At 36.6% G+C, this 22,910-nt stretch overlaps 1 protein-coding gene across 7 annotated transcripts in view; it reads left to right on the forward strand.

The window, feature by feature from the left end:
• The window catches only part of PKP4 (plakophilin 4), a 230,325-nt gene that overhangs the window by 153,044 nt on the left and 54,371 nt on the right, over positions 1 to 22,910 (forward strand). For 4 of the 7 annotated variants that reach the window (XM_007965032.3, XM_007965034.3, XM_038002085.2 and 1 more), the window contains exons 5-7: positions 15,480 to 15,611; positions 15,721 to 15,911; positions 19,363 to 19,912. In XM_007965032.3, coding sequence (XP_007963223.1) covers positions 15,480 to 15,611; positions 15,721 to 15,911; positions 19,363 to 19,912 — 873 coding nt within the window. The remainder of the gene's footprint in view (positions 1 to 15,479; positions 15,612 to 15,720; positions 15,912 to 19,362; positions 19,913 to 22,910) is intronic. The other 3 variants (XM_038002087.2, XM_038002089.2, XM_038002088.2) reach the window with 1 other exon arrangement.

Here is a 22,910-nt window from a genome sequence, read left to right on the forward strand (position 1 = left end):
GCATGTGACAGTAGTTTATTCCTTTTTCTGGCTGAATAATATTTCATTTATTGATTCATCAATTGGTGGACATTTAGGTCTTCCTACTTTTGGCTGTTATGAATAATGCTTTTATGACCATTTACATAAAATTTTTGAATATATGTTTTCAATTCTCTTAAGTATAAACCTATTAGTGGAATTGCTAGGTCACATGGTAACTCTGTGTTTAACCTGTTAAGCAACTACCAGATTATTTCCCAGAGTGGCTGTACCATTTAACATTTCCACCAGTTAAAAATAACAGTTCTGCAGGAGAATGGCGTGAACCCGGGAGGCGGAGCTTGCAGTGAGCAGAGATAGCGCCACTGCACTCCAGCCTGGGCAACAGAGCGAGACTCCGTCTCAAAAATAAAATAACAGTTCTGACTTCTCCACATCCTCTCAAACACTTGTTATTATCTTTTTGATTATAGCTGTCCTAGTGGGTGTGAAGTAATATCTCATTGTGGTTTTGAATTAAATTTCCCTGACAGCAAATACTCATTTTTTGGGGGGAGAGGAGGTTAATTTTTAGTTTTAGTTATTCAAGCAGTGGTGAATAATATAGAGCTTGTTGTATTTTAACTTTACCAACTGCTTTCATCTCGACTTTCTTTTTCACTTTGTAAACATAATTTTTCTCCTGGTTCTAAGTGTAATATATACTCATCAAAAGATATTTGGAAAATATTTAAAAAGTACAAAAAGTGGATAAAATTACTTATAATCAAACTCATCACTAAGCCTTTCTGTACATTTGTGTGTTACATACAGTTTTTTTTACCTTTTCAGTGAAAATTCTTCAAATTCATCTTTAAGTCTACGTAATTATTTCTGAAATATTTATTGAGACAAACACTTGTCTAGCACGTAATTGTCAATGTTTAAAGCAAACATCCTTGCCCTCTTAAGAACTTCAGGTTTAATGAAGGTGAACTATAGTGGAGATGTATAACTATATTCACTTACAGTTGGGGGATAGGGGAATTCTATAAGGGAAAATCGTATATACCATATTTACCCATATCTCTAGTATCGGACATTCAGGTTTTTTCTTATTTTTTACTATTTTAAATAACACTGTGGTAACCATCCCTGTATATAAAATTATATCATCACCTTTGATTTGCCTTAGGCTAGAATTTCAGGAAGAAATTTATTTAAAGTACGTGAATATTTTAATGCTTTTGCTATGTGTAATCAAGTTGCTTTCCTGAAAGATTGTATTAATTTTCCCTCCCTCCAGGTGTATGGGATTGATCTTCTCATATTGCCACATTAGTGTCATCATTTGTATTTCTAATTATCTGGAGAATATAGAAGTACAATATAGATTGCCCTTTTCTATTGGGGAATTAGTGTTTGATGGATAAGAGTTCTTTGTAACCCAGAGATAACAGGTGTATTTATTAGCCAGGGTTCAGTTGGGAAAACAGAACCCATGCCAGGTAGTTCAACATATGGAATTTGATACAGAAAATGTACAGTTATGAAAGTGTGGGTTGGAAGATTTGAGTGATTAAACAGGATGATGAAGCACCCAAGAGATAATGATGCCAGGAAGCTGCTATCATCCCTAGGACTACAAAGGCAAAGGGGTAGGTAGGTGGTTTTGTCAGAGTCCTAGAGCTGGAGCGGTTGTAGGGGCTTCAGATTGGGAGATTTCCAGCATTAGTTGGAACCAGGAAGGAGATGCCACCCCTGCCAGAAATGTTGTTTAAAATAGAGCCAGGGAAATACCCTGATTTCCCCATGCAATTTTTCTCCTAACCCTCACCAGTCTGTACACTGGCTGAACTGAGCTGGAGAGGGCATTTGTAGATTTTTAATTACCAAAAGCCCAGCAGACCCTGCATATAATCATGTGTTGATTTACAGCCTAGAGAGAATGAGTTTAGATTATGAAGACACATTATAGTGGATGAAATACCTAGGGCCTTGGCATCCTTTCTACTCCTTCCCCATTGCTTAAGTCATTTGACTACAATCTTCAGGGTTTTTATCATGGCCAAGTAACAAATATGAGTACAAAAAAATAGAAAAAACCAATAAGACCTACTATTTGATAGCACAACAGGGTGACTATAATCAATAATTTAATTGTACATTTCAAAATAACTATAAGTATAATTAGATTGTTTATAATGCAAAGGATACATGCTTAAGGGGATAGATACACTATTCTCCATGATGTGATTATTATGCATTGCATGCCTGTATCAAAACACTTAATATACCTTGTAAACATATATACCCTCACTGTACCCACAAAAATTTAAAATTAAAAAATTAAGAGAAAACCATATATACTATTATGTGCTTAGTATTTTCCTTTACATTAAAGTTTTCAAATCTTTTTTTTACTTTTCTAGTAGGCTGAGTAATCAGCTGTTAAATATAAAAATATATATAATACACAAGCGAATGTATTAAATGATTTAAATTGAATACATAATAATTAAGTGTTGTCCAAATAGCTCCTCAAGTACTCAAGTACTTTAGTGTTAGGCAGATACTAATTCAGTGGCTCATCTCCCTTCACCACAGGTGTGTCCATAATTCACGCTTAATAACTGCATAGTTCCTTATTTTTCTCAGAGCGCACTCTTTACTAAAACTCATATTCAAGCCTACTAGTTACATTTACTTATGTTTTTTTTCCTTTGATGGGAAGGAGGAAGGGTATTAACTTCTAAACATGGCAATCACAACTGGTATTTACTTTCTAATATTTTAACTGTATAATGTTGTGGGTTTTCTTAAGTTTACCCACGTTTCAGCCATATTTATGACATTTAAATTGTAACCATGGCAATAAGCTATAGTTAGAAGAGTAGAAAATTGAAAATTTATGAATAAAAGAGTAAAATCTTATTTTCTTCTTATTTCCTTTTTTTTTTTTTTTTTTTTTTTTTTTTTTTTTTTGAGAAGGAGTCTTGCTCTGTTGCCAAAGCCGAAGTTCAGTGGCACCACTGCAACCTCCACCTCCTGGGTTCAAGAGATTCTTCTGTCTCTGCCTCCCGAGTAGCTGGAATTACAAGCGTGCACCACCACATTCGGCTAATTTTTGTTTTTTTTTTTTTTGTTTTTGTTTTTGTTTTGTTTTGTTTTTGAGACGGAGTCTCGCTCTGTCGCCTAGGCTGGAGTGCAGTGGCCGGATCTCGGCTCACTGCAAGCTCCGCCTCCCAGGTTTACGCCATTCTCCTGCCTCAGCCTCCCGAGCAGCTGGGACTACAGGCGCCCGCCACCTCTCCCGGCTAATTTTTTGTATTTTTTAGTAGAGACGGGGTTTCACCATGTTAGCCAGAATGGTCTCGATCTCCTGACCTTGTGATCCGCCTGTCTCGGCCTCCCAAAGTGCTGGGATTACAGGTTTGAGCCACCGCACCCGGCCATATATATATATTTTTTAATTGGAGATGGGGTTTTGCCATATTGGCCAGGCTGGTCTTGAACTCCTAACCTCAGGTGATCCGCCAACTCTGCCTCCCAAAGTGCTGGGATTACAGGCATGAGCCACTGCGCCGGCCCATATTTCCTTTTCTGGTAACTATAGATGCTCTTTATAACTTTGAGTATATATTAATAATTGGGATAAAACAGCAGTGTCGCTGCTGCTTTTTCTGTAAATTTTGACACTTTTTTTTTTCTTTGCTGCTTTGACCACAAAGATACTGAACATAGTATGAAAATCATCTGTTTTAGAATTAGGCAGCCCTACTCAGCATAAATGAGGAGTGGCTTAAATGTGAAAAATATTTAAAAGACCTTCAGTCCACTTAGTCTTTGGCTGGGTCTTGACAAAAGCAAATCTTTATTTGTTTTCTGGTTTCCTATACAACATTTCACAATAGTGAAATAGAAAGTCCTCATTTGTCCTCATTTATTTTTATACTTTGCATGTTTACTTGCAGACACTTTCTCTACCTTTTCTCTTAAGTTTTACAAATTGACTTGAAAAGCTTAGCTCTTTAAAAGCCTTTCAGCAATAGGTGTATTGTTAGAGATGCAAAGGTTTGATCACTGCTTAGGAGCGATCCCTGCCTACTCAGATGTTTTCAGGATGTTACATTCTGTTGAAATGTGGTAAACTGGAACCAGCTGCTGAATTGGATTTTGAATAGCTAACCTACTGCAGCACCATTTTCTAAGGAAGAGCTTAGGATGCCCTAGGCAGAAAAGATTTTCATTTCACTTTCATTTCATTTGATTGAGGAGACTCTAGCTTGCTTGTTTGTGTGTTTATTACTGGGGGAGGGGGCGGAAGTTAAGGGGGGTAGGACGTTTGAAAACAAAAAGCCCAAGTTTCTGAAGTATGGGAGCGGAGAGAGATACTACCCAAAGAATGAGGAAGAGCTGCCCATTCTGCCAAACATTTTTATATTCTCAGGTCTTTAAACTTATTCCCTAGAAGTAATAAAGTTGTTTTGGAGCATTTATGCTTTATGATTATCTTGACTTTTGCCCTTTCTCTTCATTATTCTGTACCTCTAGCTTACCAGTGTTACACATTTGCATTCTAAAAATATAAATGCACATCTTTTGTGTTTTTTTATGAGGAGCAGTTTATGTTTCAGCTTTGTCTTTTCTTGCATGTCTTATAACCTTGTATATTCTGCTAAAACATTCCGAGAGAATGTTATGTTAGTGTTCCCTTCTGTTTCCATAATATTAGTGTGTCAGTTTTCCCATTGTTCACTTCTTCACATCTCTAAATATACAATCTATGTGTGCCGTCAAAATTTGAGGTAATTTGTCAGAACATATATAATACAATAAAAAATAAACATAAAAATCACAGAAAATATATACTAGAATAATAGGTAAAGGGTGACGAAAGTGAGAATGCATATATAATCATTCTTCATGAGGGAGAATACTATACAGAATATTTTTTTTTAAATCCTTTGAATGTACCTCTTTTTTAAGAAAAACACCAACTCAGTAATAAAAATAGCTACACGCAGTATATGCTACCCATCAGAAAGAATCCATAGATTGAAGCCATGGATTGAAATTTTTGGTCAAAGCAGTCATTGGTTGTTACTTAGGTCTCCCAGTCTCATTCCGTGAAATGAATTTTGCTACAAGTCACAATATCATAGTTTTTCTGTTTGCGAGGAAAAAAAATTACTAGAGTTCAGGTGGTTGCCAACTTGAGTAGATCTGTATAAAATGCAGGGGAGGAGAATCAGCCTCAGAATTCAGCCTCCCTCTGCCCCAGCTCTTCCTAGCACATTAGACCAGGAGCAGCCCATCTTACAGAGCTGGAATGTGCCGCTCTGTCCCCACCAGTCAGTCAGCCAAGCTCATTCTTTTTAACACTGCTGTGTTCCTAGAAAAAGAAAGTGTTCAAGAAATCGGTGGATGTTATGTAGGTGATAAAGAATTGGTACTCATGGATAAGAAATTAGAGGCCAAAAAAGATTGGAATCTCTACCAAAACAAGTGAGAAAAATTTTCTGGTTGACTCAGAAGGCACTAAGGGGTTAATAGATTCGGAAGAACAGGAGAGAAAATAGTAACAATTCTAGGCAGCTAGGAGTGTTGATGTTAGACAGTATATATGGAAGGGAAGAAAAAAGACCATAGTAAAATAGGAACTTTAAAACTGATTCCATAACTTCACAGTGCTACATCATTTATTGTGTAACATGTATTGAAGTGGTATGATTTTAACATACTATTCATTTAAATCATTACTGTGTGGAATACTGGCATTAGTTAATGTTTACTACCAAATTTAAGACTGTAGGAGCTAGGCTGTGCATTTTGTTTGTGTATTTAAATTTTGTTTCTAAAATGTATGGATACAAGTTTCTTCCACTGGGATGAGCTTTAAAAAAAAGAAAGAAAAAACCATCAGTACTGAAAATAAATGACAAAAGAGAAAGTAGACCTAAGTCAATTTATCTTTTCTTTTTCCTCCATCTGGTACAAGTAATTTACAACACAAAAATTCATCAGCACATCATGAGATAAGAAGTTGACTTAAATGGAAACACTTTATGCCTCAGTAGAAATGTATTGAATTTATAAAGGAGATACAGTAGGAAGTGAGTATTGTATTGTACATGTTCATAAACAGAATATTAGATCAGCAGTCATGTATAAAGGACTATTGAGGATTTTGGATGCCATCATTTATTGTAGCCATAAACTTTACAAATGACAAAACTTTATCATATATTTCTTCCTGTTTCTCTTCTAAATACAAGGATGATAAGAATTTCGTTTAAAATCAGCTATAGAGTATGAGTTTCTCTCCCTTATTTTTTGCACGTCCATTTTAGCCACACAGTCATGACTACCTTCTTTCCAACTGCAGTGCGATAGCTTCCTGATTGCCACTATAAAAGCTCTTCTTAACTTACTGTTTTAAGATGAAAATAAGATATGCTTCTTTAAAAAAAAAAAAAAAAATGTCTAGAAGAATCTGAGTAAAAGGTAAAAATTTCCCTCATTCCAACATGTTCCCATACCATGACCACCACACCTACACAACTAACTACACACAGACACAACGTATAGGAAAAAGTCTGGAATAATGAAACAGCCCAGACTGTTAACTGTGTTTGTATGTATGTCGAAGTATCCACACACATTGGAGTTGTTTTGGTTTAACACAAATAAAGATACACTCTACGTTGTTCTGTGACCTTTAAGTTTTTCCCCTAACATTACAAAATAATGGATGTGTTTCTATGTCAGTATATAAAGCCCTATTTCTTTTTAATGGCTAAATAGTATCCATCGTTTGAAAATTTATATAACCAGTTTCTTATCAGTGAACATTTTGTTTTTTCCAGTTTTCTACTTTGACAGACGATGGCAAAGATTCTTTCTGCACACATATGAGTGTCTCTGATAGGATTTCTGTAACTGAAACTTCCTGGACAAGGGTGTTTACATTTTAATTTTGGCAAATATTGTCAATTTGCCCACCAGAAAGCTTAAGAATTTATGCTCCTACTGACAGCACCTGGTAGTCCTATCTGCACTTACTATGTTACCAGAGTACAGGAATGTAAATCTTCATGAATACTTAAAATTTTAATAAGTTACTAGGCTTTAACAGAACATTTGTTTGAAATTTCTCTATATCATAAAACTTAGGAACAGATTGAACGAAGTAAGATAATTTTTAAATATCATTATTAACTATTCATTAAATCATAACACTCCATGGAAACTTGAGCATACCCCTGACCATCATGTTAATTAACTCATTCTCATGGAGATTGGAGATCAGCATGACCTTAGAATTTAGTAAAATTCTAAGTTTCCTGTCCATTTGGCTTTCTTCTGTCTTCATAGCTGGCTCAAAATGATCAGATACATTTTTCTATCACGAAAAATGCAACAACCACTACCAAATCAAGCAAAAACAAACGTTTAAAAAATCACCGTTAGATATAATTGTGGGTGCCAACAACTCACTCCAGAGGTTCCTACACACTGCTGCACTGTAGAGTCACCTGTGGAGCTACTAAAATCTTGACGCCCAAGCATCACCCCAACACAATTCAGTTCAAAAGTCTGAGCTGGGAACCAGGCATCAGTGGAGTTTAACGAGTCCCCAGGTGACTCCAGTGTGCACAGTTTGAGAACCACTGCTTTATTCTAAAACTTAGTCATTAAAAAGAAGAATTAAACATTTATCCTACCTGTCCTGTTCATATTTCAGGATAACTAAATAATTCTAGCTATTATGTAAAATATTCCAAAAGAATTCCTGCTGATAAATGTAGAAAGAATAACAAAATTAGAAAAATCACCAGTTTGCAAGCCCTAATGAAATAAGTCAAGCAAAAATTGTCAATGGATGCTGAAACCTCTTAAGTCCCAACCCTAGCTGTGCATTAGAATCACCCTGGGAGTTTTTAAAAATTCCGGTGTTCAGAATACGGCTTAGACTGATTGAATTGGAATATCTGAGTGTGGGACTTGGACAGCAGTAGTGTTAAAATTCCACCCAATTTTCAACGCAGGTGATTGCATTTTGCAACCAAGGTTGAGAACCATTGCATTAGGAGACAGGTTGGTGGTAAACTTGACAGAAGGATTAAGCTGCCACTACCTGCATTGCCTGATAGATCTTAGCAACCCTGAAAGTTGTGATATGAAAGGTGTCATGTACATGGCACCATTCATAAAGTATGCTACCCACAAAGGCTTGACCTGAAAGCTTTTAGCTATAACCTTCTGCTTAAAGAAATAGTGTATTTAGAGGAATAAGTAAATGACATGAGAAAACCATCAGACAAATTCAGGATGTGGAACAACTTAAAAGTGTATTGCTGCAGTTTCCTCAGTGCATCAAAAACACGAAAATGAAGGAATGGGTGCCCCTTTCTAAATTGAGGGACTTAAATAACAATTGTACTCAAATGCAATCAGTAAACCTTATTTCAGCCTGACTAGTACAAGCCAACTGAAGAAACACATTCCAAGACATCTGAAAACTTTGAATTTGAACTCACTATATGGCATTATGGAATAATTATGGTTTTATGAAGTCCTTATTTTTTAGAGATACAAACGGAAATATTTAGCGTTGAAATGATCCAATGTGAGAGATTTGTTTTGAAATTATATAACAAAGGAAAAAGATAATGGAAAAAAAGTGTGCATAATGCTGATAACTGTTAAACCTGGAATACATTATACTTTTTCTTTCTACCTTTATATATGTTTAAAACTTAAAAAAATTAAATGCAAATGCTTTAAACAAAAGTTTTGAAATACGAGGTTAAAAATGGTGTGCTGGAGTGACATGGTAAAGCCAGCAAAATTTTGACCGTATTCTGAAGGTCAGCCCTGACATAAATGGTATGAAGAAACCAACTATGAAATGGATGCATGAGTTTCCCAGCCAGTGCATATTATTTAATTTGTAGTTTCCACATATTTGGGATTTTGTGAAATGAATTTTTATTGAACAAATTACCTATATTATACAGAAGATCAGCCTTTCAAGTTTAGAACCATAGATGTCTCAATATGTTTTCATGGGCCACCACCAAATAAGAATATTAGATTTTGCCTTAGCAAACTTACACATAATATATGAACAGATCCCCAAAAGCACATTATATGAAAATCAAGTATCCAGTTTTAGCCTTTAATATTTCATGTTTGATATAAACATGCCAAATATTTAAACTGCCTCGTGCTTTTAGTGATATGTGAAGAAATGTACTACTAACTATCTAAAATAAAATAGAAATTGTCAAGTCTGAAAACCCTTCTTTTTCTATTACTACCTCCTCAAAACACAGAGCCTTCGTTCCTCAATTTATAACTATTGCTTTGGGACATATCTGAAAGTCACCCTCTATAATTTCACGTTTCATTCTTATGACAAAGTTAGTCTGCATGTGGCTTTATCTTAGTATATTTTACCAAAGAAAAAAAAAGATAACTAGTGGAAAAATATAGAAGATCTTATTTCAAAAGAATCGTTTCTTTCTTTTTGATAGTGAATATCATCCTTTATAGGTTTGTGTTTTTAAGAAGGCTTTTTTGGTTTTTAACAAAAGGAATCTTACTTTGTATCTCCCACTGACAGATATTCCCATTTCTATATTTGGTAACTTTTTTTTTCCCAAAGAGAATAAAAAGTGTCTTTGAAAAATATTGTAGGGTGATTTTTGAGCACTTAATTGTATTTTCCATAAGCTGACTTTTTACATTACAACAGATCCCTTACTTATCCCTTCTTCAGCTTTCCCTGATAGAAAGCGAGAGCCCCTCAGCCATTTATGAAGCCCGTTAAACTCAGTATTGGGCAAGTTATGTCTTGTTCATTTCACTTTGTATTTATAATTCTTAATTCCTTGTTGTTTTTCTTGTTTTCTTTTTATAGGTATAAAGTATAAATTTTTATAGTAGGTGTGACATCTGTATTTTAATTAGTAGCCAGACTGAAAATACTTAACATTCATTTTTATATGACTGTTAGTAGAAATTTCTCTTCAGTTTATTTTTTGTAAAATTTATTTTTAATGGTTTTATATTCTTGGACAGAATTTATATATGACCAGGAGATCTCTTTTAGTTTAGGCATTGTGGAAATCACTATGATACCAGTTTATGCATTCACAAAATTTACTTATACTATAGATTTGAATCCAGGCAGTCAAGCTTTACAGTGAATTTCAAGGCAGACTAGTTGATGCTTAAAGCAGAGTTTAAAGTGAAGTAGAAGATACTTCATTAATGGTTTCCATTTTCCAAGGCCTTTTATGCAACACTTTTTAGACGGGTAAAATTTTTAGAGCCATTGCCTTATTAATATTGAAAAGATAATATAAATATGCACAAGACCCAAGAATCTAGAAATACTCAAGAACCAGACCAGAAATAGTTTCAAGAAACATGGTCTTTCTGCATTTCCTTATGTCTTTACTGCCACTAAAATCCAACTTTTAAATGATATCTTATGTATATAGTAGCTTATATTTGAATCAACAAACTCCAAGTATGTGTAATATTCTTAAAATATCTGTCAACTTGTATTTTCTCCTGTGGAGGAAGGAATACTATTGGTGCTTCATGTTTCCATCACCCTGAAACAACGTTTCTCACTCTGAAACAGGGTTTCCCAGTGGCCTTGTTCCCTCTGATGATAAGCTTACCTGCTATAGAAATAAATCTTGTATGTCACAGAAGGTATAAAGAGGAAAAATCTTTTTCGTGCCATCACCCATGTTCTCTTCCAGAATTTGGCTTTACTTTTTTGCCATGGGAGGCACTGGACGATTTCTGCACCTCTGTGGAAAGTAGACTCCCTTGTAAGCCTGTGATCCTACAGGAAAGGAGAGCCCCATGACCAGACAGGAAGTTGAGTCCATGTAACACAGCATTTTCTACTCTTTTTTTCCACAAAATGTTGCCCCTCTGGGTATGACAGCCTAACCTCAGCTCACAGGCCAGAGAGTTGGAAGAAACCGTCAAGGAGAGTATTATCTGCCTTAACATCGGGTGCTATTGCCGTCCCAAGAGTCCTGCCAGAACTCACACTACACATTCTTTATGTAAGGGCAAACCCCTAAATACCACAGCAACTCAGAACAGACCCAAGCAAGGAGGTTCCAGTGTGCTGGACTATGAAAGACTAGTCACAGGGTTGTCTATACTAAAAATCTCCTTACTGATCTCTCAGTTCCTGTTTCCATGGTGATTTTACACACACTACAGACCTTCCTCCTTTCATACAGCAAGACATAGATTAACAAAGCAGAACCATTTTAATAATTTCAGGTTCATTAGAGAGGCCTTAGACTCTTTTACTAAGCATATCTTCATGCACACTCTATATTTGGGGATGTACATTATGAAAAAGATAAAATATCTCACTTTGTATTCCATCTTTTACCATGAGCTTAATGAGGTGGATGATATACCAGATTTTCATAGCCCTACAGTGTTGTTGTCCCTTACCCGCTAGTATTTTTTATAGATGCACCATAACATTTTTTCTAATTATATATTTTTAAATATTAGAGCACTCAAATGAAATGTAATAGACAAGAAGGCCCATGATTCCAATAATTTTGCAGTCTTTGGCACAAATGGAGATTTCATTCTACCTTGAAGCTTGTTTAGTTTCTCTGTCTTTAGATATACATTTTCTTCGAAGATGCTAATTTGATGTTTGAAAGTTCCCCATAGTATATTTCTGGTGTCCCAGAAAACATGTTTGTGATTTTTTTTTTTTTAAGCAACACATGTTCTTCAGTACACTGATTAAAGAAGTAACATTCACATGCTGTTTGCCATTTTTACTTATAAAAATGTCTCTTGATTTCTTATTCTGATTGTGCTAAATTGTAATATGCCAACTATTTAATTATAGGTTACAACATTCATCATGAAATGATTAACTGCATACTATATGCCTCTGTGTTTCTCTAGTGAATTTGACTAACATCTTTCATTCCACATAGCAGAGGTTTTTAAAATTCATTCATCTTAAAGTAAGATTGTTTAAATAATACATAATTGGTAAATGTGAACCCTACCATACTACAGTGAGGAATACTTTATCCAGTAAAATTAGAAGATGTGTTTTCTGTTTACCTGAGATATGATGTCTGTGCATACATAGGTTTGTGCATGTATATAGATAATTTGTGGATTACAAGTTTTCAAAGAAACAAAATAGTAACACTATTTTGAAAACCATTTAAATTTCTTTTCATAAATCAGAATAGATTTCAGGATACTTTGATCTCTGCAGCTATTCTTCATTATTGTTGGGCTCTGCTAAGGAAACAGAAAAATAACTGAATGGCCGAGCACAGTGGCTCATGCCTGTAATCCCAGCACTTTGAGAGGCCAAGATGGGCAGATCACTTAGGGTCAGGAGTTTGAGACCAGCATGGCCAACATAGTGAAACCCCGTCTTTACTAAAAATACAGAAATTAGCTGGGCATGGTAGAACACACCCGTAATCCCAGCTACTCAAGAGGCTGAGGCATGAGAATCACTTGAGCCCAGAGATTGCAGTGAGCCAAGATCATGCCACTGCATTCCAGCCTGTGTGACAGAGACTCCGTCTCAGAAAAAAAAAAAAAAAAAGAAAGAAAAAGAAAAAATAACTGAAGACCTTATTTATAGTATAGAAGTTGATTGCTTTATAGTTTATATTAAATAAATCTTTTATTAACTCTTACTTTTATATTTACTTAAAGATAGGTCACAAAACCTAAGTCCTGTCCTTTAAACCCAGTTCCTTAGATTTTCAAATTGGATTCTGGGCACCTGAGAATTTTGTATTTTAGTGTTCTAGTTAGCATCTCAGTGTCCTTTTCTATATTCTGTTTTCTAGGGTGTGGCATTAAAAAATATATGAAACAGAGTCAGGTCATAATATTTAAAAGGAATATGGCTCTTATATTACTTTTGGAATAATTTTGTATTGTTTAAGATACTAATTTTGTGAAGTTTTATTAGGGCAACCAGTATGGAATCACATATCTCATGATTCGTGCTTTCTCTGAGGTTATTTATTTTAAATAGCTTCTCATAAGGAAGAGTTTAAATGAGCAAGATTGTTACATGGTTTCTGAGAATATGTTTCATTGAGTGGAAAGACACAATTGCTGAGCTACAGTTTTTAGGGTATATGTTCCTCTTTTTCGTTTTTTTTTTTTTTTTTTTTTTTTTTTTTTTTTTTTTTTTTTTTTTTTTTAGCTCTGAATAGCTTTCTTTAAAAAGTGGGTGGGTGGGCAGCTTACATAAAATTCTAATGGTTTTGGTTTCCATGGTGAAAAATGTTGAGACCCTGACACTACATGCCACCTAGTGTTTCTAAACCAAAAGCTTTAAAATATTAGTGTCCCAGATTTTACCTTACATTTAACTAACGCTGAGAACTATCTGAACATCTTTTTCTTTTCCAAGACAGTACATTTTTCCATGTATGTGAAGCCTTGAGGCTACCACAGTGGTACTTTTTATCTGTAGTTTGTTGCTAGTTCATATTTGCTTTCCCAGGGTTCCATTCCTGATAGAACAAAGGTTGACTGCTGCATAGCTCTGATTTCAGGCCAGCACCTGTGCAGCTATTCCCAGCTATTCTAATTCCTTAGCATTTTACTTGATCCTTAGCAAAACTCCTTTGAGAATTACTGTATAAGAATGTTTAGAACTCTGGAAACTCATGATAGAAGCTGTACAAATGAAGCAGAGCACTTTATGGTATTGTCAGCCTGACAGTGACTCAGCTCATGTTTCAACGTGTACCAGGGAAACCATATACAATCTTTAATCTTTGCTGAAATTCCAAACTTAAGCAATCAGAACTGTCACAGAATTCTACCACATAGAAGCATTCTGTCAAATAATATAGCAGGAGGCAGGTCATTAAAAACCTATACTAAGAATGCCTGCTAATCTTTCCAGAGGCTAGGAAACAAAATCTTGAATTGAATCTGACATCAAGTTAAAGGTTTAGAATGCACTGGGATTTCCCACTTCTCCCTTAAACCTTGTATTCACCTTCTAAAGCAGCTTAATCAACAGTCCCTAAAAATTTTACTTTGCTTTATATAGCCAAACTTCATTGAACACAGTAAGGTAAAGCCACAGTGCAATGCCAGGCATGAGTCAGCACTCAGTAAAAGGAAGCTGCTGCTGTTACTAGGAGTTTGCTTGTTCAACAAATATTTACTGAGCACCTACTGAGTACTCTGCACCATCCTAGACACTGAGGATATAACAAACCAGATAAAAGTCTGTCTGCCCTTGTGCAGCTTATATTCTAGTGGGGAGAGATGGTGATAAGTACGATACAGAAAGGGAAAACTGGCCTCTTGTGGTAAATGGATGCTACTTAGATGTTACTTCCTTTAGGAAAATTTTCCTAAGCTCCATTCCCCCAGACACACACACACACACACACACACACCCCATATCTTCTCTCATAACTGCATAGGGCCTGGTGTATACTAGTACCCAGAGGGAGAAAGGGAGGGAGGAAAGGAGGTAGACATTTAAATCTTTAGGATTGTATGTTAAACTCCGAATGTGATAAGAATTAAATTAAATTAATTAAAATCTTTGAAGTGAGAGTGAAGCAGCATTTCTGAAAAAAAGTTTGTTAATATAAGGGTTAAATGCGAGGAAGAAATGGCTTGTATTGAAGTCCATTGGAAAATAGGAAAATATATTTTGAAGATATTAGAGAAAGAAGGACATACGGGAATTAAACTGGGAAGACGCAGCATGATCTATACCACCTAAGTTTACAACATAAAAAACCGAAGTTTGAATGGGGTTTGTTTTTTTCAAGTTCAAGATGGCAAATGGTACTGTTAAATTAAAGGAGATAATGGAAGAGATGGGTTTGGCTGGAAGAAACAATGATTAGGTTAGACTTGCCCGTATTCCTTTAAAAAAGACTAAAGGAATAAAATAAGCAGATGAACAAGAAAGTTTTCATTGCTTGGCAATTCTAAAACTTTGTATAGAGTTCCTTTGACTGTAGGTGACATGAAATATAACATAAAATGTGCTCTACCTTCAGAGGCTTCATCACCAAGCTCAATAATATGAACATTGTGTAATTTTTCATTTTTAATTGTTAATAAGATGGAGGACCCTTCTTAAAATACTTGGTCTCCATTCTCAGTCTTTTAATCCCTTGGAGGAAGGTGTCTGAGAGGTCAGTTTTCCAAGGGGAACAGGATCAGTTTTCAGATTTTGACTTAATATTGAGACTTATAATTATAACAAACAACATTTATGAAATTCAGCAAAATATATTAATGAAGTATAAGTTTATGGAACACATTCATATAGTTAAGAGTCAAATGTGCTGTGTAATCTGAAAATACAGCCTTGTATTAGCATATAGATTCTAAGATGCTATTGACAAATATTTGAACCTTTTTAGCAAGTTTTTATGTAGTATTACTATGTTTAGCTGTTTAAACTTTTCTTCTTACAGATGTGCCAAATACTGGTGTAAGCAAACCTAAAGTTTCTGACGCTGTCCATCCCAACAACTATCTCATCAGGACAGAGCCAGAACAAGGAACCCTCTATTCACCAGAACAGACATCTCTTCATGAAAGTGAGGGTCTGTTGTGTTATCTTTTAAGTATTGGATTTGCTTTTAAGATTTTATTCTTGAAAGTGAGTGTCAGAAGTGTGTATAATAAAGATATTTCTTGGTTTCATTCTCACAGGATCATTGGGTAACTCAAGAAGTTCAACACAAATGAATTCTTATTCTGACAGCGGATACCAGGAAGCAGGGAGTTTCCACAACAGCCAGAACGTGAGCAAGGCAGACAACAGACAGCAGCATTCATTCATAGGATCAACTAACAACCATGTGGTGAGGAATTCAAGAGCTGAAGGACAAACACTGGTTCAGGTAAGCTGAACACATCAAGATCTCTGCAAAGAAATACCCTGCGGCCGGGCGCAGTGGCTCACGCCTGTAATCCCTGCATTTTGGGAGGCCGAGGCGGGTGGATCACCTGAGGTCAGGAGTTCAAGACCAGTCTGACCAACATGGTGAAACCCCATCTCTACTAAAAATACAAAAATGAGCCGGGCGTGGTGGCGGGCGCCTGTAATCTCAGCTACTCGGGAGGCTGAGGCAGGAGAATCACTTGAGCCCGGGAGGCGGAGGTTGCAGTGAGCCGAGATCGCACCACTGCACTCCAGCCTGGGCGACAGAGCGAGACTCCGTCTCAAAACCAAAAAGAAAAAAAAAAAAAAAAAGAAATACCCTCCTAGTTGAAGATCTGTTATAAGTATTTCTTATTAGAAATCAATATGTATAATTTTTGTAGAATGGATAAAATAGTAAAATCATTTTATTGTATTTGAGATACAATGTTAAATGTATTTGTTTCTATGAGTTAGCTCCCACTGATGAATTCTGATTAGTTCCTGGACACAGTAGAGTAATTCTTCTGGAAACAACAAGTTTGGCATGAGGAGAAGAGTCTAAGGGGAATATAAGAGGGTTGGATGGAATGTTTTGGTCTGAGTGGTTATGAGTTCCTAAAAATACTGGGGCTAAAATATGCTCTAAAAAGCTCCAGAGGGCAGGGTGCTATTCCCACACCTGCATAAAATGGGATTTGCCCATTCTAACCAAAGACTATTACCATCATCACTGGAATTATTCTCTAAAAGTACATTTCTTTTCTTTTACTAGAATAGAGATATTCCTGCTTAAAGAAAGGTATTGTATAGAAACATATCCATTCTGTTAAGTGAGGGTTCTCTAACTTGATAGCAAAAAATATATATTGCATGTGTATTTCTAAAAACTCTTTAGCTCCTTTCTCTTTACCACTGTATTCACATCAGTCCACCAACATGTCCCAGGATTCAGAGAGGCAATAGGAGTCCTGCATGGTCGTAACCAGTGAGGATAACTATCTGTGCCAGGACCCCAAAATCCCCAGTGCTTGCTTCGGAGCTGAAAAGTAGCAAGATAATCAGATAAGTTAGGAGGACACTTTGCTGCTTCTACTGCAATACAGGAAGCTCTACAGGTACACAGCAGTGGGTCACAGTTCCCAGTGCCCACAGAGATACATAATACAACTTTGTCACTTTTGCTGAGCAATTCAGGAGAAATTTCAAAGTCATTTAAAACATGTTTGTATTAAACACAAATATAGCACATGAATTTTTCAAGCTAAAATGGGAAATCTTGTGCATGTGGCAAGCGACTGCCAGCTGCACCCCCGGTCCTCAGATTATACATTTACTCCTTTGCTGTTGGGGATGCTTTGGTGGAAAAATTTGAGAAGCTCTGGACTAAATGCTAATGGGAGTTCATCTGCTTAGGTGAATTTCTATATCAGCGGGTCTGAAATCACACTTTTCAAAAGTAGTGTATCTATATAAATTTTATTGCCCTTAGTGTAGTGGTCATGTAAACACTCCTTCCTTTAAGAGTAAGTTGATTTTCTCACTAGAGCTAAAGAATTGTTTGCAAGGGGGCATCTGAGACTTAATTTGCATGTAGTCTAGGCAACACATTTCCTAGTTGTCTGGACCAACTATCACTTCATTTTGGTAGTTGCAAGTCATGTGGGATTCTCTTTGCATTTTGTTAGCACTATTACCACCCAATCATGCTTTTTTTTTTTTTTTCTTAATTGATAGAGACAAGGTCTCACTCTGTCACCCAGGCTGGAGTGCAATATGGCACAATCATAGCTCACTATTCTCAATTGCCTGGGCTCAAGTGATCTTTCTGGAGTAGCTAAGACTGCAGGAACATGCCACCATGCCCAGCTGATTTGTTTGTTTTTTGTAGAGGCCGGGCCTCACTATGTTGCCCTGGCTGGTGTTGAACTCCTGGCCTCAAGCAATCCTCCCTCCTGAGTCTCCCAATGTGTTGGGATTACAGGGGTCAGCCACCACACCTAACCCCAATCATGCTTGTTAACTTTCTAGCTATCTACTGATTTTTAAACCCCATCTTCTTTGCCTTGTTGTTTGTTTACCATCCTCTTTCCTCCCCATGTCTTCTCCACTGCTTATTGCCTTCCCAAAATTGTTGAACTTGAGCACACGGTGAGGTCTTACTGCAAGTGTTTCAGCCAGCCCAGTTGCATTCGACGCCTGGAGGCAGAGCAGACATCCTCGTATGACCTCTAAGGGTATACAAGCCCTCATCTGATCCCCACTTCTTTCCTTACCTCCCGAACTAAAAGTGGTTGTGGGTTGTCATCCTAAAAGTGACGACAACTAGACTCTAGCAACCACTACAGAGGTAACAGAGCAGCCTGGTCCTGAGCTTCTAACCTGGAGCCCTAATGTCTGTCTTTATTTCTCAGTTGGCTCTCCTTTTTCCCATACCTGTTCCCCTTGGGCCCCTTCTCCAGCCCAACCATTCCTTTTTATTGTTGCACAGCATCAAAAACAGTGTCCAGCACCTGCTGTAATTGCAGGAATCAACAGATTCATAGTAGGATCAGCCATGGCAGAAATGTTCATTTTCCAACCTAGTCTTTTCCAGCTTGCTAAGCCAAGAACCCAACAGAGGCTTTGACCATTCCTCCTGCTGGAATAGATTTGGAGGTGCCTTTTTTTTTTTTCACATCTCTTTAAATCCACCAACTAAAGCTAAGAACTCATAGATTGGAAGAGGTAAAAAGAAATGGCTAAAGTGAGGAGAAGCTATGCTTGATCTAAAGGAATCAACAAATTTGCCTAGACCACCTTTGTAGCCAAGCTGTTCCCGGAAGTAAATTCACAGTGGAGAGCGCCAGACCCACACTTGATCCAAATGTTCATTTATTCCACAATGAAAGAACATGTTCCTTTTGTTAATGGGACCAACCCATAAAGAAAAACAATGATAAATATTCCACTAGCTACATTTAGACTGATATATTCAAATTATATTCAAATTTTTGTTTTACATAAATGTATTGCCTTGGCCAAACTTTGCCTCACAGGGAATGAAGTAAGTACATTGTTCCGGTGCCCCTTCACGCTCATGAATTACTTGTAACACTTAGAATAAAACATTTTATGTGCTGTGAACAACGCATGGGCAATAGTTAAAAATGTAAAGATAAAAAGGAGTATTAAATGTCTTCAGATCTCTTTTTACGGGTTAATTTTAGCATTTGGTTTAAACGACCAAAAAAAAAAAAAATGTAAAACAACTGAAGCACCATGAGGAAAAATTAATGTCTGGCTCAAAGTGTAAAAAGGAAAAGAAACGTAGACGCCTAAAATAAATAGTGGATTCACATTCTGTAGTGAGCTATGTGTATTTCTTTTGTAATGGCAATGAACACAAAACCCTGGATAAACCCATTCTCTTTTTTCCCCCCTTTCATCAGCCATCAGTAGCCAATCGGGCCATGAGAAGAGTTAGTTCAGTTCCATCTAGAGCACAGTCTCCTTCTTATGTTATCAGCACAGGCGTGTCTCCTTCAAGGGGGTCACTGAGAACTTCTCTGGGTAGTGGATTTGGCTCTCCGTCAGTGACCGACCCCCGACCTCTGAACCCCAGTGCATATTCCTCCACCACATTACCTGCTGTGCGGGCAGCCTCTCCGTACTCACAGAGACCCGCCTCCCCAACAGCTATACGGCGGATTGGGTCAGTCACCTCCCGGCAGACCTCCAATCCCAACGGACCAACCCCTCAATACCAAACCACCGCCAGAGTGGGGTCCCCACTGACCCTGACGGATGCACAGACTCGAGTAGCTTCCCCATCCCAAGGCCAGGTGGGGTCGTCGTCCCCCAAACGCTCAGGGATGACCGCCGTACCACAGCATCTGGGACCTTCACTGCAAAGGACTGTTCATGACATGGAGCAATTCGGACAGCAGCAGTATGACATTTATGAGAGGATGGTTCCACCCAGGCCAGACAGCCTGACAGGTGCGTACAAGGTGACAGTGCTACATAAAACCCAGTGAGGAAATCTTCTGTGTAACTAAAGCTGAAACAAAGAATGAAAAGGTGGAAAGGGCTCATTCATGTTTTTAATCTCAGAATTTAAACTATGAACTTAAGGTTAACTTGTCTTTCAGGCTCTGTAATTCTTAATACATGAAATTATATACATTTATATCAATAGAATCATTTTGCAATGGATACAACTCTTTTGTAATATTTCCCCCTCAAAATGTTAGGGTTTAAAATGTACATTTTTTTGCATTTCAGAAGTATTCATTGGAATTCTAAGCAGTTGACTAACTTTTTTTTAATGAAATATTTTTTACCAGCCAGGCCTACCCCTAAACATACCCTAAAGTTATGTTAAAAGGTGGTATCAGAATATTTGTTTAAATATTTAAATTTTTTCTTTAGAAATACTTCGGTAGTATAGACTAGAATATGAATTTTATCGCCTACTTAACTTTGGCATTTTAATGGAAAGTGCACAAAGCACTTATAAATTACCTTTACATGCCACTCCTATTAAAGCAGTAAGACAACAGATCCCTAATACAGCTGTTCCAACTTCAGGGTTTTTCATGGAGGGTTTCCCACACAATGTAAAGATTTGGTTATTTTAAATAAAATGCAATTTAACTGTAGTGTTTTAAATTATATTTTAAAAGTAACATATACCGGCCGGGCGCGGTGGCTCACGCCTGTAATCTCAGCACTTTGGGAGGCCGAGACGGGCGGATCACGAGGTCAGGAGATCGAGACCATCCTGGCTAACACGGTGAAACCCCGTCTCTACTAAAAAATACAAAAAACTAGCCGGGCGAGGTGGCGGGCGTCTGTGGTCCCAGCTACTCGGGAGGCTGAGGCAGGAGAATGGCGTGAACCCGGGAGGCGGAGCTTGCAGTGAGCTGAGATCCGGCCACTGCACTCCAGCCTGGGCGACACAGCGAGACTCTGTCTCAAAAAAAAAAAAAAAAAAAAAAAAGTAACATATACCGAATGGTAAAAATTAAAACTATACCGGAAAATACTGAAATGAGTGAAAGCCTTTTACCCTCACCCAGTCCCATCACAGTTGATGTGACTTTCAGAATGTTTCTTTGCATTTACAGATACACACAATCCATGCAAATCTGCACACACATTGTGTTTTCTACTGATGGAATTCTGTCATATAGATCTCCTATACTTTGTTCTTTTCACTTACTGTGTCTTAAGAGCTCTACCTCATTCTTAATAGATGCATGGGACTCATTTTTCATAGATAATATCAATTTGTCATTTTCCTACTAATGGACATTTAGGTTGTTTGTTATGTTTAGCTATTAGAGATGATGTAGTATAGTATACATTGTTCTACCTGCATATTTCACATAAGTACTAGGGTAACTGGGATCCAGTAGAATTGCTGCATCAAAATATGTGTGTATTTTTACTTTGAGAGATATTACTTAGAATTGCCTTCTAAGAAGGTTACACACGGATTTATGTTTCTGCCAGTAGTTTGAGTGCCTGTTTCTCTATACCTTGTCTACACTGCACTAGTGCTGCATATTCCAAGTTTTTCATCTTTGCCAGTCTGATAGGTAAAAAGCTGTACCTCATTTTTTTAAAGGGCTTTTATTGAGTTATGACTGAGGTTGAAGATTTCATATGTTCATCAACAGCTTTATTTTGTTTTGTTAAACTATAAGTTCAAGTCTTTTGTCTATTTGTATAATTTGTGAAAGCTTTTTTTTTGCTAAAGTTAGCACCTCATAATATGCTTCTCAAGTATTTTTTCCATTTTGTCACTTGTCTTTTTCTTTCATTTTAGTTTTAATTTACAAAACTTGTTTAACATTTTTACATAGTAAAATTAGTATCTTTTTATGGCTTCTAGGAAAGTTTAAGCCTTTTGAGATTTTTCTGATTGAATAATTTTGCCTGGAGAATTTATATTGAACTTGATTTTTGAGCTCAAAGAAATTCTTAGTGGAGAAACCACCTCTTATTCATTCATCCATCCAAGAAGTATGTTTGGCTTAGATATTTTTTGCAATGCCTCTGAAAAGTATGCAGCAAAATGATGTAGGAATCATTTATGAAATTCTACCTCCCAAGGAAATCTTAGAAAATAAATAGTTCTGAGGACTTCCATATTCTCCCTGGGTATATAGAACAGCTATGCAGAAATCCCTGCTTGTAAGAGAGTAAAGAGAAGACTGGAGGAAGGAAGCCAGCATATAAATTATTGTCTCCTTGTTTAACCCTAAGAGGGCTCATTTCCTCTGGTTTAAACAGTCCATTTCTCTGACAGTGCAGGTAAAATTAGACTTTATGTTTTGGGGGGGAAATATATATAATGTCTATTTTTTAGGCCTAGACTCTCAGTGATTTTTTTCTAGAAATACTGCAGTATTCTCAAGAAGCAAAGTGTTCTTAATTTCAAAGGATTAATAGCCTGCTAATTGATAAGCCTAAAGCAATATTTTGTACTAAATTCAGGGACTTGGATATTTGGTGATCATAATTTAAATGATGATACAAACTTACTTTCTACTACAGACATATATATATATACTCTAATATGCTCATTTCAGAATAATCATAGCATGTCAAGAAAACTTTAGAGGAGATAAAGAATCGATCTTTGAAAGATAAATTTATGTTTATTTCTAATGCCATAAATATAAAGATTTTGAATCACATGGAATCACTATAATACTAGCTAAACTAGTATGTTTGTGGAATTGCAAATAGAAGGTATTGGTTGGATAAATAATGCAGTGGCGTATCAGTGTTTTCCATTATTTGGAAGGGGAAGTAGTGTAATTAAAAATTAATCTGTGGAAATACCTATGAAATTTTATTTATTTATTTATTTATTTTTGGAGGCAGAGTCTCACTCTGTCACCAGGCTGGAGTACAGTGGCTCACTCTCGGCTCACTGCAACTTCCATTTCCCGGGTCAAGTGATTCTCCTACCTCATCCTCCCGA

This window comes from Chlorocebus sabaeus, chromosome 10 (assembly GCF_047675955.1).
Source record: "Chlorocebus sabaeus isolate Y175 chromosome 10, mChlSab1.0.hap1, whole genome shotgun sequence".
Lineage (NCBI taxonomy): Eukaryota > Metazoa > Chordata > Mammalia > Primates > Cercopithecidae > Chlorocebus > Chlorocebus sabaeus.